The sequence below is a fragment of the Ciconia boyciana genome, chromosome 24, assembly GCF_034638445.1.
Source record: "Ciconia boyciana chromosome 24, ASM3463844v1, whole genome shotgun sequence".
NCBI classification, from domain to species: domain Eukaryota; kingdom Metazoa; phylum Chordata; class Aves; order Ciconiiformes; family Ciconiidae; genus Ciconia; species Ciconia boyciana.
The window spans coordinates 4,121,770-4,138,829 of NC_132957.1; the positions used below are offsets into that span (position 1 = coordinate 4,121,770).

The window sequence follows — 17,060 nt, forward strand, 5'->3', positions numbered from 1 at the left end:
CTTTTTTTCACCATTCTAGTTTTTAAAACCATTTAAAGAATCTCTTTCACTCAATACATAGTTTCTTGACTCCTCCTCTCTGCTGTAGCAATCACCAGATACAATAGAAGAAGAAAAAGGCAACAAGAAATACCCTGTGCAAAAGAAGCCCAGTGACCTCTTACCTACCTTGGATGCAGCCGTTTCCATGCAGTCAGCAAGTCAGCAAATAGATGCCAAGTATGTATTATGTGTGTGACTGGCCTGCCTTTAAGAAAATTTAAAAAAAGGAGATTTTCCACTGATACTTGAATTGGTCATCTTGAGACTGTGATTGTGGAGAGACACGTGTTGACATCAGCTACATGAGTGGCTGTGTTGCTCACTGACTTGATCTTCACATTGATGTAAACATGATATCTGACTCTGAGGAACACATTCTCTGCTTCTTGCATAACACTTGTCTTTGAACTGGTTCTTTTTAATTTAAGAACCACCATACAGGCTCAGATCAAAGGTCCATGTAGTGTACTGTCATCCAGGCTGAGAAATAAGACACCAAGAGAAAAGCTTAAGAACTCAGCAAGCATGTAGTGCTGTTTCCCTGGCCTGCTTCTCCAGCTTCTGGCATTCTGCAACTCGGGGACATCCTGAGCCAGAAATGATGTCTTGGATATGTGATGTGTTGAAGGTCTCTGTGTGTGTTGAAGGTAGTGCTCTAATTTAGTAAAGATCAGAATGTCCAGATGTGCTTTCAGACTGCCTTTCCTTTTTTCTGCTGCTCAGTGTTTCTTCAGGTTGGACCTTAGAGGAAATATGCACAATAGAGGTTAATCCTATTGTGGGTGTTAGCTGTACTGTTAAGAGCCTTTTCTTGTAGTAGAGCCAGTTTCCATTACTAATGTGACAAACTTGTGTCTGCTTTTATGTTCAGGTCCGCTTTTAAAAGTCCTTTGCGTAGACTTCTGGGGAAAAAGCCAGACAAGAAAATTCCAAAGGAGAGTCCTGATGTGATTGATGATGGAGATGGCCTCTCCCTTGTATCTTGCGTCCTCTTTCCAGAAACAGGAGGAACCCAGAAAGTTTCAGAAGGTGAGTTTCTGTAACTTAATCCTCAGCTTGCTAATATCCATCTTTTCTGTAATGTTTTCCATGGAAACAAATAATGCAGAATCCAGTCATCCTGCTTTAATATACAAATTAATTTCTTTCCCAGCTTCTTCTGGACAGCCAAGTCGCCTCCAGGCAGGGGAACGCCATGTGAAAGAGAGCAGTAAAACAAAGAAGAACCGTACTATAAAGATCAGCAAGATCTCAAGTGTGTCTCAGAATTGGCGAGCTTCCATGGTCCGAGAGATTGCAAATGCCAATGAACTGAAACATCTTGATGAGTTCCTCCTAAACAAGGTAAAAGGCACTCTGCTATGATAAAATTCAGGTCTATGTTCACTGTTTGCATGGAATTTTAAAGACTACTTTTCTAGGTGCAAGTGTATATTATGATTTAAAGCAAAGGGGAATGAATTTGATAGCTTGACCAAATTAGGTCTGTATTAAGGCCCTTCCTATTCTTTCCTTTAAGTCTCTGAATGCGTTGCATTACATTAAATCCTGGTGGCATTCATGTTAGTTCTTCATTTGTTTACAAACAAGTGGGCAGCAAAAGTTGTATTAAAAAAAAAATAAGCATGAGTTGTGAGGAAATGGTTCTCTAGTGCCTAACTACCTGACTCCTATTTTTGTATCATCACAGTGCATTAAGAAATGTTGTTTTAAGTAATTGGAGTGGTCATAGATGACTAAGCCCAGTGACTGAAACTTAACACTGGTTCGATGTTCTTGTTTTAATGAGATTTGATGCAGATGTATTTGCCTTCTAGATCAATGACTTACGCTCCCAGAAGTCTGGTGTTGAATGCTTGTTTTTTGAAGCCACGGAGAAGTTTAGAGGAAACATCAAGACCATGTACTCTGCTCCTGTAAGTAGTAAGTCTCAATAAAGTGAAAAGTTGGTAGGTAATGAGTGAATCAGGTGCAGTTTAAATGCTTGACCTACAGCTATATAACAAAGCAATACAGCAATTCTTAGCACAGAATTCAAAGCTGAGTGTTAGACTTGAAAAAGAACATTTTAGAGTTCTGCTGTAATCTTAAGCAGACTGTTTTGTTTCCCTCTTCTCATTCACTCAGCTGTAACTTATTTTTAGAAATGGATGGATTTTGCTGTCTTCAGCCTCTTCATGTTGCTGTGTTTAAACACCAGAGAGGTGCCAGCAGCTTTTCCAATACTCTTCCGACACTGCCTTGTCTCAGCCAAGTGCCCTTCTACCGTGTAGTACAGAAGCATGCTAACTTGTTTCTGTCATGGGCTGTTACCTTTTATTTTAATCGTGAGTGTGCTTTCTCACCTCTGAACTTAAACACATAAAAATATGAAACTGTCTCAACTGTATCCAAAAAGACTGTCTTATGAACAATACTTGTTCCTTCTCTAGAATGGGCAAATCCATGTTGGCTACAAAGATCTGGTGGAAAATTACCAGCTTCTAGTTACAAATCTGGCCAAAAAACGGGAAGAGAAAGAAGTGAAGCTGGTTTTGAATCTCTTCCAATCCCTTCTGGATGAGTTCATCAGAGGATATACAAAAAAAGAGGAGTCTGAGCAGCCCAAGGTATAAAACTTACGCTGACTGGCTTATGGGATGATTAAACAATGTTACTCTTGTAGGATAAGGAACCTGTGTTACCTCAGAAAGGTTTTCCATAGCATTCTTCATTATTTGGGAAACACTTTCCATACACGAATCACACGTATAACAAATTCTGAATGCTGATACACCTTTTTGGAACTGTTCATTATTTAACTTGCTCTTAATATTTTCAGAATCTTAAAAGGTTTGTGCATTTTCTTTGGTGAAAACTTAAGAGTTCTCTCAAGGTTTTAGAGATGGAATTGCTTGTCATCAGGCAGTGAGCTCAACTGATTTTTAGGAAGTTGACAGTGTGAGCTCAGACAACCCTCATACCAAGCTGAAGCTGCAGTATAGTGTCCCAGATGTCTGGAGGTGAAGTAGAATCTGGGAAACTGAATAGGAAAAAAAAGGGAATGGAATATCTGAATTTCAAAGACTAATGCCAGTTCTGTACTCCGCTGCAGCAAACCAAAGCCCAGAAGAAGAAACGAAAACAAGATCGTGCAGTAAGTACTTTTCTTTTTGCGATAATCTAAGTCCTCGGCTGCACTCAGAGAACACAGAGAAAAACACTCTTTCAAGAGCTTGATTTTGTACTGAAGTTCTGTTTTATTTGCATGCTAAATCACTTACCTCTTTAATGAAGATGTGACACAATATAAAACTGTTTTCCATAAGTCAAAGATCTTGCTTATGCCAGGATAGGTGGTACTCTTATTTTCTTCCTTGTCCATAGCATCTTTTAGAACCTTATGGTTTTCTCAATAATGGGACTGTTTAAAGGAAAAAAACCTACCAAATATTAATAGCTAACTATAGCTAATGTATTGCACTGATAAACTTTAACCAAGGCAGCAAGTCAATTATGAAATGACCCAGCAAACCCAACTGCCTTAAGATAGGGTGCAATTTGGTTTCAAGGTCAAAACCGTCAGCTGTAGCTGTAAAATAAAAATGGAAAAATCTAAGATAGGGTAGGTAGTTTTATTAAAAATAATAATAAAAAAAGGCAAAAAAGTCCATTAGTTTCTTCCTGTCTCCCACCAGATTGAAGAACACAATGGCCACGTGTTCACAAACTACCAAGTGAGCATACGGCAATCGTGTGAACACTGCTCATCCTACATCTGGCCCATGGAAAAGGCCTGTCTCTGCAGTGGTAAGTAAAACCACCTTATTCTTGCCACTTAATTTACGATATGTGCAGATTGCTTGTAACTTTGGCTGGTATGGGTGGGGCTTAGTGAACAGTACACACAGGTTATATAGTAAGTGAGTAAGACAAGATACTTAGCATTTTAATGTGATTTGGAATGCTTGTAACAATTGCTTCTTTCTGTAGTTTGCAAGTTGACTTGTCACAAGAAATGCATGTCCAAAATCCAGAGCAGCTGTACATCCTGTGGAAAAAAGGTAAGAACTCTAGATCTGGGATGCGGTACTGTGATACCATAAATGATGCATGCAAAATGCTGCCTTTTTTCTCTCAGCAAATGAACAGGGGATGTCCAGGCACTGAATAAAAATTGCTTAAACAGTTCCCTTCTCTGTCTGCATATAGTCAGAGGCAGGCCCTGTGGTTGCAGAAACAGAACATTCTTCTAAAAGGTGATACTCGAGCTAATTTGGGAACTCTTCCTTTAGAGTATGTGTGCTGTGTTGGACAAACTTAAAGAAATCCTTCAATGTGTACCATAAAGTTTCTTTATTGCTGCAGCTCAGGAAATCTGCCTTATGGTCAAAGGCTTGTAGCAAGCTAGAATAAACCACTCAGCTCTTGTTTCTGGAAGCATAAGCTAATTGTAGCATGAAACAATGGAATTTTCTAGTTTGGGAACAGATATTCACAGTGCTTGACCTGTATAAATTCCAGAATGAACAGGACGCAGAACCACGTCATTTTGGAGTGTGTGTGAGTTCCCTGACCAGTGAGAGAAATTCAGTCCCCATTGTCATGGAGAAGTTACTGGAGTATGTGGAGATGCACGGCCTCTACACAGAAGGCATTTACAGGAAATCAGGATCAGCAAATCGTATGAAGGAGCTGAAACAGTTGCTGCAAGCAGGTCAGGCAATGTTGTCCACCCTTTTGACTTCCTTGCATGGCATCGGTTTTCCCTGCAATTCTCTTCTATCTGAAAGTATCTGCCCCTTTTTTAGTGTTTTAAAAACAGCTTTTTGGTGGCCATGCAGGCTGTATTATTTTTGTTGGCTGGAAAAAGCTGCTTAGTACATATAAGTGACTATCAGCAGACTTATTTTTTTTTCTGAATTGCCACTTGGATTCTGTGAACAGGAGATTTGAGTGTTTCTAATCTTATTTCTTTGGGGTCCCATTGTTTACATCAAAGGAACGAACTGCTCTAAATAAAACACTTCTTTTCAGATCCAAATTCAGTGAAACTGGAGAATTACCCTATTCACACTATTACGGGGATCCTTAAGCAATGGCTACGGGAATTACCAGATCCACTAATGACATCTGCGCAGTACAATGATTTTCTCCGAGCTGTAGGTAGGTTTTAGAAATGTTTGAAGCAATGATTTTTCTTTAACTTACTATGTCTTTGGGAAAAGAACCTCTAAGATGCTCATGTTGGCTAAAAAGCTTCCTTCCAGCAATGATTTTAGACATTTTATATAAAACACTTTTCAGGGAATTTCTCCTCTAGCTTACTTGACCTTGCTTTAGGATTCCTTTTTTTGTAGCATATATAGCATACATCACTATACAACTGCCCTTTCTAAAAACAGCGAGCATGTGAATAGGTTTCCCTTCATACGGTAATGTTTTCTTCTTGGTGTTCTAGACCAGATCTAGCCAGCCAGATATCTCAAATCTTTAGACTCATTTAACCTCAGTGGGAGTAAAGCACCCTAAATATTGTTGGAGATCTTGATGGTTGCTAACAACAGCAGCATCTGAAAAAGCAGGAAAATTGCAGTGCCATGAGGGGTACTTTAACAATTGGTAAATGAAATGACAGTGTGGCTTTGAAGAATTTAATTTCTATCTGTTGCAGACAGTTTGAGGCAATGTCAGAAAGTGCTTGGCAGCTTTCCACTAGCATTGCACAGCAGTTATGATCTTGTGCTTTCTCCCCTTGTGCAGAACTACCAGAAAAACAGGAGCAACTCTGTGCCATTTACAGTGTCCTTGAACAGCTTCCACAAGCAAATCATAATACCTTGGAGCGACTCATCTTCCACCTGGTCAAGTAATGAGTTTAATTACTTCAATTGGAGAGAAACTCCATGTGACTTTTTTGAGTCCCTCTTGGAAGCTTTCTAAAAACTTAAATCCCTTGAGTGTCAGTGTAGGGATTGTGCTGCTGCTTTAGAAATGAAAGAATTGAAGTTGATAGTTGTGCTTAAAAACAGACGCATGCTTACTTCTACCATCTGGTGTATTTGTATCAAATCAGGTAAGAACAACTTTGGAGAAAAGGTAGATTGGAAAGCCTTGGTGAGTCATCTTTACACCAGGATTTAGATGGATGGGTACATAGTGAACTGAGGATGTTAGCATACTGGGCAGGGACTGCATAAGGATTATAAATGCTTGCACATATGCTAGTCTTGGGAGCAGGGATAAATGGTACTGGTAAAGGGGCTGCTCTTATCCCAGGAATTTGAGAATTTTCCGAGTGGCCCTCTGCACATAGGGAAAACGGATTTTTAAAGAGGAGGCACTGAATCACCAGACATGCTTTGAGAGGCTACTTAACTAGCTTAAACTGGGTGGCTTCCTGTTCCTTCTTTTAATGCGTGAAACTTTGTCTACTTAGTAGGTGTGAAACAATTTTAAAACACTTCTTTGAACTGCTGTACATACTTAGTACCCTAGAGGCCTCCTTATATGTTATTTGGGAACTCTGGCAAGGTTTGATCAGATTGCTCGTATTCTAGCAAGGTTTGCTTAAAAAAGTCTTTTTTTTTTTTTTTCCCCCGAACATTGAATTTCAGAGTGGCTTTGATAGAAGATGTCAACCGTATGTCACCCAATGCCTTGGCCATTGTTTTTGCTCCATGCCTCTTGCGCTGTCCTGATACCTCTGACCCTTTAACCAGCATGAAGGATGTTTCAAAAACAACCATGTAAGTTCTAGTAGTCTGCCGCAAAGTAGTACTTTGAAACAGGATGGAAGGCTACTACTACTACCTGCATTTGTTACAACCTTATTCATATCAAGCTGAGAAACTGAGGGTTAAGAGTTGCTAAATTCTGGCTCTGCTAGTGCTGCCAATTTATATGCCCTTCTCTGACTCCTTCCACCTGTCTCAAGTTTACAAAGCATAAAGTAGGATGACTTACAAGTCTTAACTATCAGGTTTGTATTTTACATCAAGATAATTGGGGGGGGGGATTGTGCACTAATCATATATATTTTGCTGAGAAACAAGCCATAATAAAAAGTAGGATATAGAATTAAACTGTCTCCTGCATACTTGGAAACCTCTGATAATTTCTTCTACATTGTTCCTTGAATTGAAGAAGGTTCTGTCCTTGATCCTCTTTGTTCTCCTCACCCTCCAGCAGCTCTGGCTCTCTGAATGCCCCTCGCCATCCTCACTGCATGGCTGGCCTTGCATCTGCCTCCAGTGAAAACAGAGTTTGAAAAATGACAGCTTTTTGTAACTTCTTACTCACCCGTGGGGCCACGGAGGTGGAAGAGGGCAGTTGCAGGCTCATTCTGTATCTACCAGTCTGTGTCAGCACAGGGAAGACAGGTAGAAGAAGCAGAAGCAGTTAGCAGCCATGGTAATGTCTGTTTGCTTACCACTGTTGTGTACAGTCAGCGTGAGAGGCTCAGGTTATCCTAGGAAGAACATGTGCCATTACCTTTAACAGTCTGTCCTGTTTTGCTTGCCGTGTTGGACTCTTCACCCTGTTACCATGCAGTGCTACCCCTTGTAAGGCATGCATTGGGAGACTTTGATTGCATGCCATCCACGTGTGTGTGTGTGAAACATCCCCAAGCCAGGAGAGGCATATCATCCCACCATGGCTGTCCCCAGAGCTTTTATATGAGTATGAGGCTGCTCAATAAACTCTTGCTCTTTTGTCCAGGTGTGTAGAGATGCTCATAAAGGAACAGATAAGGAAGTACAAGATAAAAATGGATGAAATAAATCAGCTGGAAGCAGCTGAGAGCATCGCTTTTCGACGACTCTCATTGCTTCGGCAGAATACCGTAAGTGTTGAAATAAACCACAGAACCACACCATCCAGCAGAAAGCATCCCGCCAATTTCTTGGGAAGGGATGTGCTACTTATTTATCCTGTCCATCCTATTCAGTAAGTCAAAGATCAATTGCAGGATAATAAGAAAAGCAATTGGACTTGCCCAAAGCTGTAGGTAGGAGCTAAATATACAGCTGCACTGGAGTCTGTTTGACAAATGAAGGGCCCAGGGGTGGGGATCTGCTCTTGTAGTGGTCAAAATCTATTCCCATATAATTCAATCAGTAGAACTAGGATTGCTGAGTCTCTTACATGGGAAAGAAGTTCCTTCACTCCAGACACAGATGGTGGACGAAAATACGCTATGTTCTGTTAGGTTAAATACACTTTTTTGTTGTTTTTGTTGTACTGATTAAAACAAACCAAACACCCTGTCTGATCAGAAGCTGCATATAGTGAATTTGGTCTTCATCTCTCCCTAGCTCTGGCCTGTAAAACTTGGGTTTTCTTCCCCTTATGAGGGGATGCTGGTATGTACACTGCCTGTGTTAAGAGTGCATGGTTTTTTGTTTGTGGTTTTTTTTTTTTTCTTACGGTACTATTGCATGACTAAAATACTTGCTTACATGTATTGTAACTTGGTTTTAAATGCTCTTTTGAACAATTGAGACTGCATGTATTGGTGCAACTTTCTCCCCAGACTGCATGCAGTGCTGCTGACCTGTTCTGTCATGACTCTGGTATTTTATGGACATTCTGAATGTAACTTGTATTCGATGTAATAATATTACTTACAAGTGAGTACTAAAACTAAGCTGAGGCTGGCAAATCAAATTACTATGCTTCAAAAAAGGTAACAAAACCCCAGAAATCAGGTGAATAGAAAAAAATCTATTACCTTTTGAAACGTTTGTATGGATAACTAACAGCTTTTCATCAATTCTGTCAGCCCTTCACTTGGCCTACTCATTTGTCTTCCACCTTGCCAGTAGTAGACTAGTAGTCAAGACTCAGTCCCAAGAAGCTACACAAGAAGTGTTACACATACATTTGTCTTGCAGAGTAAAAGCTCACAGGTCAAAGGAAATGACAGTGGCAACTCAGAACTGGACTCGCTGCATGAAGAGGAGGAAGTTTCTGAAGCTGATAACCGGGAAAAGGAGATTCTCATTGATCGCATACAGTCAATAAAAGAAGAAAAGTAAGTCACAGCTTTGAAAACCCCTTATCTCTGTAGGTCATGCCCTTTGCAGTTGGAGGTAATACAGACAGTAAAGCAGTATACTTTTTGTCCAAAATGATCTAGTTAATTATGTTCTGTACGCCTTTATGAAGGTGAAAAGGAAAATGCAAAGGACTAGCTGAGAGAAAATACCTTAAGAATTAATATTTAATGACTACATGGAGGAAGGTTTACCTCTGAATACAAGCTGCATAAAGTTGCTCATATCAGAGACATTGTCTTGCTAGAGTGCTACAATCTCTGTTTTGATGTAGGGAAGATATAACTTACCGGTTACCTGAGCTTGATCAGCGAGGCTCTGATGAGGAAAACGTAGACTCTGAGACCTCAGCAAGCACAGAGAGCCTGCTTGAAGATAGAACAGGACGGATGGATACCGAAGGTCAGTATTAAGGTAGTGTGTGCTTTTTTTTATTCTACATCTTTCACTGCATACAGCCAAGTGACTGTTACCTGGTCACAGTTGCTTGTATCAAGTTACATTTTTATGCATGCTTTCAGTATCTAAGTATCTTCTTTCTTTAAAGCAATTATTGGATTACACTGCCGTGCTCAGAGCTCCAGTATGCCTGCCAAAGACATTTGCAAAGTGCCTTCTCTTTTGCAAACCTCTTCAAATTCTTCCTCTGCATCCCTGGCTTCAAGACACAGATCATCTTTAACACTGTCCAAGATTAAAGTGCCCCGTCGAACTCCAGTGATGCCAACAGCAAATATAAAACTTCCTCCTGGGATTTTCAAATGTACAGAATCCCAGGGCAGGATTTCAGCTAACGAAGAGTCTCAGATAATGGTGAGACGAAGAGAGCAGCCAGCAAGGCGAACTGATAAAATCCACTCTGTATACATTGCACAAGGGTCTGCAACGGCCCACGCTCAGGAACTCCTGGATGAATACGAACCCACAGCAAAAGTAAAACGGAGGTTCTCGGACCCTTACTCTCACATTCCCTGTATAGAGAAGTGAAATACTTAAGCTGTCTTGACTTTTTTGAAGTTGACTGCAGCTTTGGCTTTAACCCTTTGAGGGTTGTGAACTTGTTCATGTCCTTTTAAGTGGCTGCTGGGAAGGCAGCCTGGAAATGTACAGTACTGTAAGGGTTAAGCAAGGTTGCTTAAAACACATATTCTTCACTTTAAATTAAAGCCCTGCAAAGCAAGTAGAACATAAAACTTGAGTAAAATACATGGGTTGAGTGTACAGGAAAAAAAGTCCCCTGATTCTGCTGCCGTGCCTTTTTCCATTTGCCGTACAATGGACTAACGGGACCAACAGTGAGTTTGGGTCAATGTGTGTTGCCTTAAGTTTTTGGGTCAATGTGTGTTGCCTTAAGTTTTTGGGTCAATGTGTGTTGCCTTAAGTTTTTCTATGTTTTTATGACAACTTTCTGTGTGGTTTACAGAACTGTTTATGTTGTAATAGCCTTAACTGAGACCAAAATATATAAAAACGTTTATTAATACATTGCACTTTTTAAAAATACATGTGGTAGTTTATCAACGTCTGTCTTGTCTAATGAACAATTTCTTCTGAAGGAAGGCTTTAATCAGAATTGCGTATCTTTGTCGATACTTCGTAAAGCATCGGGAAAGCTCTCTGCACAGAGGAAGCACTAATGGCAAGCCCGGGGTCTCGCCTCAGAGCATTTCTCTGCTCTTGGAGCATTTCCGTGCTCTTGGAGCAAACGTACAACCCAGCACCGAGCTGTAGTGCTGGATGCTTGTGCTGTGTGGAGCTGCCTCATCCTCCCCAGGCTTCACATCTGTGCAGTGAAACCCCTGAGGGTGAGGTGCGATCGTACATAAGACGTTTTGAAGCAGCAGGCTCTGTGCCAGCCCTTCACAGAACTGGTCTGAAATCCCTGATCTCTTGGCCGTGCTCCATGTTGAAGTGAAGGAAGAGCACAGCTCGGGCACCCTCAGTCACTGCCTCTGGGGCTGTGGCGATGCCACCACAGCACTGCCACCTTGGCCCCGAGCAGCAGCCACCTCTGTGGACGTGTGGGGGGGGGGTTGTTTCGGTTTTGGGGTGGTTTTTTAAATAAAACGGCGCTCCGAGCGCTACATTGTAAGCCAGCCCTCCCAGTGCCTCCCGCCCCTCCCTGCGCCCCGCCCCAAGATGGCGCCCGCTGCCCGGAAGTGGCCGTGAGGCAGCTTCCGCTGGCGACCGTCTGCTATGGCCGCGACGCGGTTGGAGCTGAACCTGATGCGGCTCTTGAGCCGGTGCGAGGCGCTGGCGGCGGAGCGGCGGGACCCCGAGGAGTGGCGGCTGGAGAAGGTGAGGCGCGGGACGGCGCTCCGCGGTGGGAGACCGGCTGGGAAAAGCGCGGGGCGCGGGAGCCTCCTGCCCCTCTGTGCCCGCAGCAGCGCGGTTCGGCTCCTCGAGATAAACTGAGGCAGCGAGTGCTGTGGCGCGTTAAAACCCCAAACTCGCTCTCAACCGTGCAGCAGCATCTGCCAGACAGACTATTTCCCCTTAGTGCTGTCGCTTAAAGGCTTTTTTCTCCTCAGTATGTGGCCGCTCTTGAAGACATGCTCCGAGAGCTGAAGAAGCAGTCCAGGTGAGTCGCGCTCTCAAATCCTGGGGCGGGCGGGTGTCTTTTGTGGCTTCGTTAGTCTCTTACCTGCAAGACAGACGTAACCCACAAACACCACAGTATTGCGTGCGCTTCCCTGTGGAAATACCTGTTGGTGAGGGAGAAACTGCCCGCAAAGCAGCTACGACACAGCCCTGCGAGGAGCTGAGCAACTGTCGTGTTCCCAGCCATGTTTCCTTGCACGTCAGCCTTGGCCCTGGGCAGCGCCCATGCCCCAAGCTGTCAGTGCCTTGGAAAAGATGATTTGCAGGGGGTTGCAAGCATGTTCCTAGCCTGAGGCTAATTCTGTTAGAAGATACTTCTTTGAAGAACCACGTGTTTGGTTTTTGTTTTTATTTTATTTGGAAAGTCACCTGAACAATAGAAAATACTGGTAACTTCTGGTTTTCATGTTACTATTTTTCAATTCCAATAGCAAGCCAGCCCCAGAACTGCTGAATGAATACTCTCGCAAAGTGGACTTCCTAAAGGGACTTTTAGAAGCTGAAAAATTGGTAAGATCTACTAGTTCTGCTTGAAAAGACTTAAGTGTTCTCTGCTTATATTCACCTTATTGCCTGGTTCCTATGTTTGCCTTTATCTTATGTCTCAATACTTGTTAAAATCTTCTCAGGCAGTCCTTGTAAAAACGTGAATAAATATATCGGATTTTTGTATTTTATTAAAAGGGAGTATCGTATGAAATCTGAAACTTCTTTCCTCCTTTTCAAAAGTAAAGTACATCTTGCCTACATCCTTCTCACTTCTTTGATGCGAGATACGGTGGCAGGTACTCTCCTTTAGGCCTGCCACCTCTTTTGCACGGTACCATGTGCATCTGGAGAGCTATGAAATGCCAATAAGCTGTACGGCAATTTGTGCGGGTACAGTCAGTGCTGCTGTTCAGACTGACTTCACTGTTCTGCGGGAAGCAGCTGTAAGTGCTCCCTGCATCCTTGTTGGTCACACATCCAGGTGGTCTCACACTGCAGAATGTGATATTCATGACTCTTCATTGCTTCTTCCTACTCACAGGCTTCGTCAACTGAAAAGGCTCTGGCAAACCAGTTCTTGGCCCCTGGACGTACCCCTACAACAGCCAAAGAGAGAACCCCAGCTACTAAAACAGTTCATCTGCAGACAAAGGCTCGTTGCACAGGCAAGATGAGGAGCGAGCTGCTTGGTACAGTATGTTTTGGTGCTGCTGCTTCTTTACTGCTAGTTTATAGATTGTCTCTTGTTGCATTCAGCTGCCTTTGGTGGCTGTGCCTCAGAAGTGTCCCAGGCTGGGTGGGGAGTCACCTTTTTCTGGTTTGGATAGTTTAAATACTGGGCACGGGCACTATGCTAGGCCTGAAGGACTGTCTTTTATCACTGGCCCTTTGTAATCTGTTTTCTTTCTCTTTCTGCCTCCCAGGATCTTTTGGCTATCGATGGTAAGTTTAATCTGTTTTTTTTCTCTGACTTTAGTTAACCTGAGTCTTACAGGGAAAGAAGGAGGAAGGTCAGGTATTGGAGATTGGCCAAAGTATACTTTTAATTTAGTGGCTCACTTCTTTTCAAGATAGCAGATTTAAAAAAACAAAGAAAACCAAAAACCCTAACAGATGAAAGCCTAAGTATTGTTATCAGTAAGGTAGCAACGACTTGCAAGAACCTATTTTTCTAGAATGCGTACAGAAACAGACATTCTAATTATAGAATTAGCAAGGACAATCTACCTTTATTGTTGCTCCTGTTCTCTTCTGCTCTTAGCAAATCATGTGATCTTAAGCGCTTAGAGTAGGCGTTGTTCAATTCCTCTTAAATATACAGCCACGTTATTCATGTAGGGAACTGGTAGGAATTAATTTGTGGTTTCCATAGCTACTGTTACAGTGGCTGGAGCTAGGCCAATCTAACATGTCCTGAAAGAGAACACCAAGACACATGGGCTTAAACCATACCCTCGGGGACATGATTCATCTGTTTTTTCTCTTCCACCGTACGTTTGATGTTAATGTGTTGTCTTTTCCCTGTGGAAAGCAGGTAGGCATTTGAAATCTGTATTCCTTGGGGTAGAGGACCAAGTAGGATTTAGACATCTGAAAATCCCTTACAGAAAATTTGTTTCTTCAGCCTATGATTGCGTGGGAATTTATAACATTGCTAAAACACAAATTTAACTCTTTTTCCAGATTCTGAGAAGTTACACATAAGGAAGCGGAAGTAAGTCAAAATTTCTCATTCTGATGCTCGGTGTTTTGGGAACTGCTTTCCCAATGGCATTTAAATCACCGATGTGCTTCCATTTGGGTGAAGCACCTGTTGGTAGAAACCTAAATATAATTACTTCATCTGAATTAACTGTTCCTGTTGTCTTGTCACAGTTGCAGAGGCTGGGGAGACCTTGGGAGATCAACCCATAGGGAAGTACAAATCCCCAATTTTTTTTTTCCCTTATGCTCTTGCAGAGGACTTGAATCTGATGAGAAGCAGTCAGTGGTCGAGCTGGATGCTGTGTTACAGCACCATCAGGATATGCAGGAGAAGTTAGCCGAAGAAATGCTAAGTTTGGCTCGCAGTCTCAAAAACAACACTCTGGCTGCGCAGAATGTGATAAAACAAGACAACCAGGTAGCGCATGTTAAAGTGCTAACCTCTCAGTTTTGCAACCTGGAGGGTTAAAGTACTAATACGTTAAATAATGTTAAAGTGCTAATACATTAAATAATATATCTGTAACTTGATTCCAGGTGAGATGAGAGTGGGGAGACTTGGAGGCAATACCTGTCTGCTTCTATAGTGCAATTGAACCTTTTCTCTGTTGGAAGAAGTAGTGGTCAGAACTTTCAAATGTGAGCTTGAAACCATTTGTTCTCTTTGCTCCCCAGACACTATCACATTCTCTCAGGATGGCAGACCAGAACTTTGAGAAGCTCAAGGATGAATCTGACCGCCTTGAACAGCACGCAAAGAAATCAGTCAACTGGCTATTGTGGATAATGTTAATTGTAGTTTGTTTTATATTCATCAGCATGATTCTCTTTATCAGGATTTTCCCCAAACTAAAATGATTTTTTTCTTTAAAACTGCCAGAAAGCTCAGCTGGTGTGATAACTGTCAGCAATCAATTTCTTTGCCACCTATCATGTCCTTAAAGAGGCTGTCCAAGGCCTACCCTTGCATCTCTTTCTTGTGCAATCACTGGATTCAGTGAAGAGTTTCATGGGGAAGGCTTTCTACACTTGGTTACTCTTTTTACTTAGTGAATATTGTATTATGGTATGGTATAGACCATATGTCTCCATATGGTATAGACCTCACCTGCACAAACATTTTTTCACGTAAGAAGAGGGCAAAGAAAGTTGGTGTCTTCAAGACAGAAATAATAATAATAATTGAAAAATTCAGCCTTTACCTTTTGAGACAAGTTATTCTGGTCAAGAGCGTTCATGTCAAACTTCTTAAGAGGTCACTCCAATAAAGCAGAGATGAAATAAACTAGAACAAATACCTTTAAAACACTGCTACTGCTAGAAAAATTTAGAGCCTGCAATAAAGCAAGGTTTGTTGCGACAGTGTAAGAGCCATTTTTAAGTGCTTGTGATAAGCGAAAGGCAAACCATTCTGCATCTGTGCTGTCGTTTCTGGAGTCTTACTCTGGGAAGCGCTGGTGTTTAGGTGTGTAGTGTTTCACATGGGGGTCATCTGCTGCTCTTCACTTCTCCAAGAGTTCTGTCGCCGTTTCTATTGCTGTCCTGAGCCACTAGATGGGGTGTTTTAGGCCTCGCTGCCTGGTGATCTCCACAGCAGCCCAGGGTGAGAGGAAGGTGGGGGAAGAGCTGTTTGTCACAACAATTGAGTTCTCATGAAAATCCAACTGCTTCTTTGAATGCATCCCGGAGTAGCAGGCTCTGTTTCAGAATTGTTCTTTGTTCTTTACAAAAACAGCTGTGTTAATGAAGACAGTTAACATTTTTTACATAAAGTCTTTTTGTTCATTTAACAGGATGTTTGCAATTTAGTATGCCATTCACTTATGGATTATCAAATGAGTGATTATACTATGAAGTACAGCTTTTTCTTCTAGCTGCTCATCTTTGTGATATGCTCGTTCTGTTCAAGCAAACTTGTTACTTACCTTGAACTTTATAGAAACTTATAGCAATCCTTTTATGGACATTTTGACTTCTCCCAGAAGTTTTTCTTCAACTGTAATGTTTGACATTTCACTGTGCTTCATTAGCGAATGCTGTGTCACGAAACTATTTTTTAATTCTAATTGTTTACTACTTTCCCTGCAGGCGTTTCAGTGCTGAGCTCTTCTCTTAGGGCAGAGGTTGAATGCAGTGCTGGAATGTCTTTTGTGTGTGAGATACTAGAACTTAATGCTTCATCATATATAACATTTTCCCCTTTATTACTTGAAATAAATTTTTTTTTTCCAGCTTGCAAAAGACTTGGTGCATCACTGCAGACAAGTTTAAAGCTGAATTTTGCTATCAGCCATGTGTTGGCTATGACTTTTTCCACACTTGGAAGTTTAATTGGAAAGACCTGAAAGGGAACTATTAGTGATAGCTTGCCCCCAAGAAAATATCCCCCCTTCCAAGTCAACAGCAGTTCCTTTACAAAGAAGCCTGCTAGGAAATCTGTTTGGAAACACATGCTATTTAAATTTTGACCGTTGACATTTCATGGGTGTTTGTTATTTTGAAGGATGAACTGCCAGAACTGAGATTGAATTCTGTAACTACTAACACCTTTTGTGATATCTCCCATGACCGTTGAGCATAGTGCTTCCAGTGCTGTACGGAGCTTCTGGTTACCTCTGACCCGCTGGAAGAATGTTACCTTCTGCCCTGGCAAACCAAAGGGATTAATTGCCTCAGTGGCCAGCAATCTCCCTGCACACAATGGCTGTTTTGTCGATTGGCAGTTGCCGTCTTTGCTTTTCTTGAGTTCATTTAGTAATTATGGTCATTCAAAAACACTTTGAAGATTGGTGCCAGTAGTATTTAGAATAAACAATCACTCGAGGCTTTGTGACATTTTGTAGATGGAGTGACAGGTTTTATTTTTGACTAATGTATGGGTGGTGGTGGTTGTATGATCTGCCACTTCAGCCTTCAGCTCCGTTTCGTAGCATGGGGCTCTGATGTGCTGCTCTCTACAGAAAAATGTTATATATAGAAATAGCTTTCTGTGAGAGTTGCAAACATTGTGAAGTGAGAATTGCTTAACTTTCCCAAAAGCTTAGGAAATCCAGATGGAGAGATGTTTATCAGGCATAGGGCTGGGCCTTGGTTGGCTTCTTGGCAGACTACCTACTTTCAGACAGCAAGTAAAAAAAAAAAAAAAAATCTTTTAGAGACTTGGGTCATGTCAGGCCGGTGAATGCC

The 17,060-nt window shown here is 41.8% G+C and overlaps 2 protein-coding genes across 8 annotated transcripts in view; both read left to right on the forward strand.

The window, feature by feature from the left end:
- The window catches only part of MYO9B (myosin IXB), a 45,959-nt gene extending 35,356 nt beyond the window's left edge, over nucleotides 1–10,603 (forward strand). For 5 of the 7 annotated variants that reach the window (XM_072845531.1, XM_072845530.1, XM_072845533.1 and 2 more), the window contains 17 exons: nucleotides 89–219; nucleotides 914–1,071; nucleotides 1,196–1,386; nucleotides 1,860–1,958; nucleotides 2,475–2,651; nucleotides 3,137–3,178; nucleotides 3,720–3,831; nucleotides 4,015–4,085; nucleotides 4,546–4,738; nucleotides 5,059–5,187; nucleotides 5,785–5,890; nucleotides 6,639–6,770; nucleotides 7,744–7,867; nucleotides 8,340–8,387; nucleotides 8,919–9,058; nucleotides 9,355–9,482; nucleotides 9,628–10,603. In XM_072845531.1, the coding sequence (XP_072701632.1) occupies nucleotides 89–219; nucleotides 914–1,071; nucleotides 1,196–1,386; nucleotides 1,860–1,958; nucleotides 2,475–2,651; nucleotides 3,137–3,178; nucleotides 3,720–3,831; nucleotides 4,015–4,085; nucleotides 4,546–4,738; nucleotides 5,059–5,187; nucleotides 5,785–5,890; nucleotides 6,639–6,770; nucleotides 7,744–7,867; nucleotides 8,340–8,387; nucleotides 8,919–9,058; nucleotides 9,355–9,482; nucleotides 9,628–10,067 (2,421 nt within the window). In that variant the 3' untranslated portion in view covers nucleotides 10,068–10,603. Of the gene's footprint in view, nucleotides 1–88; nucleotides 220–913; nucleotides 1,072–1,195; nucleotides 1,387–1,859; nucleotides 1,959–2,474; nucleotides 2,652–3,136; nucleotides 3,179–3,719; nucleotides 3,832–4,014; nucleotides 4,086–4,545; nucleotides 4,739–5,058; nucleotides 5,188–5,784; nucleotides 5,891–6,638; nucleotides 6,771–7,743; nucleotides 7,868–8,339; nucleotides 8,388–8,918; nucleotides 9,059–9,354; nucleotides 9,495–9,627 lie in introns of all 7 variants that reach the window. The other 2 variants (XM_072845535.1, XM_072845536.1) reach the window with 1 other exon arrangement.
- Nucleotides 10,604–11,223: 620 nt separating this feature from the next.
- USE1 (unconventional SNARE in the ER 1) lies at nucleotides 11,224–16,178 on the forward strand. Its single transcript, XM_072845720.1, has 8 exons — nucleotides 11,224–11,378; nucleotides 11,612–11,661; nucleotides 12,113–12,191; nucleotides 12,712–12,864; nucleotides 13,094–13,112; nucleotides 13,854–13,884; nucleotides 14,130–14,292; nucleotides 14,550–16,178. Exons 1-8 carry the CDS (start codon nucleotides 11,277–11,279, stop codon nucleotides 14,730–14,732), a joined length of 780 nt encoding a protein of 259 aa, XP_072701821.1. The 5' UTR covers nucleotides 11,224–11,276; the 3' UTR covers nucleotides 14,733–16,178.
- The last annotated feature ends 882 nt before the right edge of the window (nucleotides 16,179–17,060 follow it).

Bases quoted from the DNA above. Each gene is read 5' to 3' on its own strand.
- USE1 (XM_072845720.1), top strand. From the start codon at position 11,277: ATGGCCGCGACGCGGTTGGAGCTGAACCTGATGCGGCTCTTGAGCCGG. The intron at 11,379-11,611 runs GTGAGGCGCGGG...TTTTCTCCTCAG, and splicing joins AGGAGTGGCGGCTGGAGAAG to TATGTGGCCGCTCTTGAAGA. The intron at 12,192-12,711 runs GTAAGATCTACT...TCCTACTCACAG, and splicing joins TTTTAGAAGCTGAAAAATTG to GCTTCGTCAACTGAAAAGGC.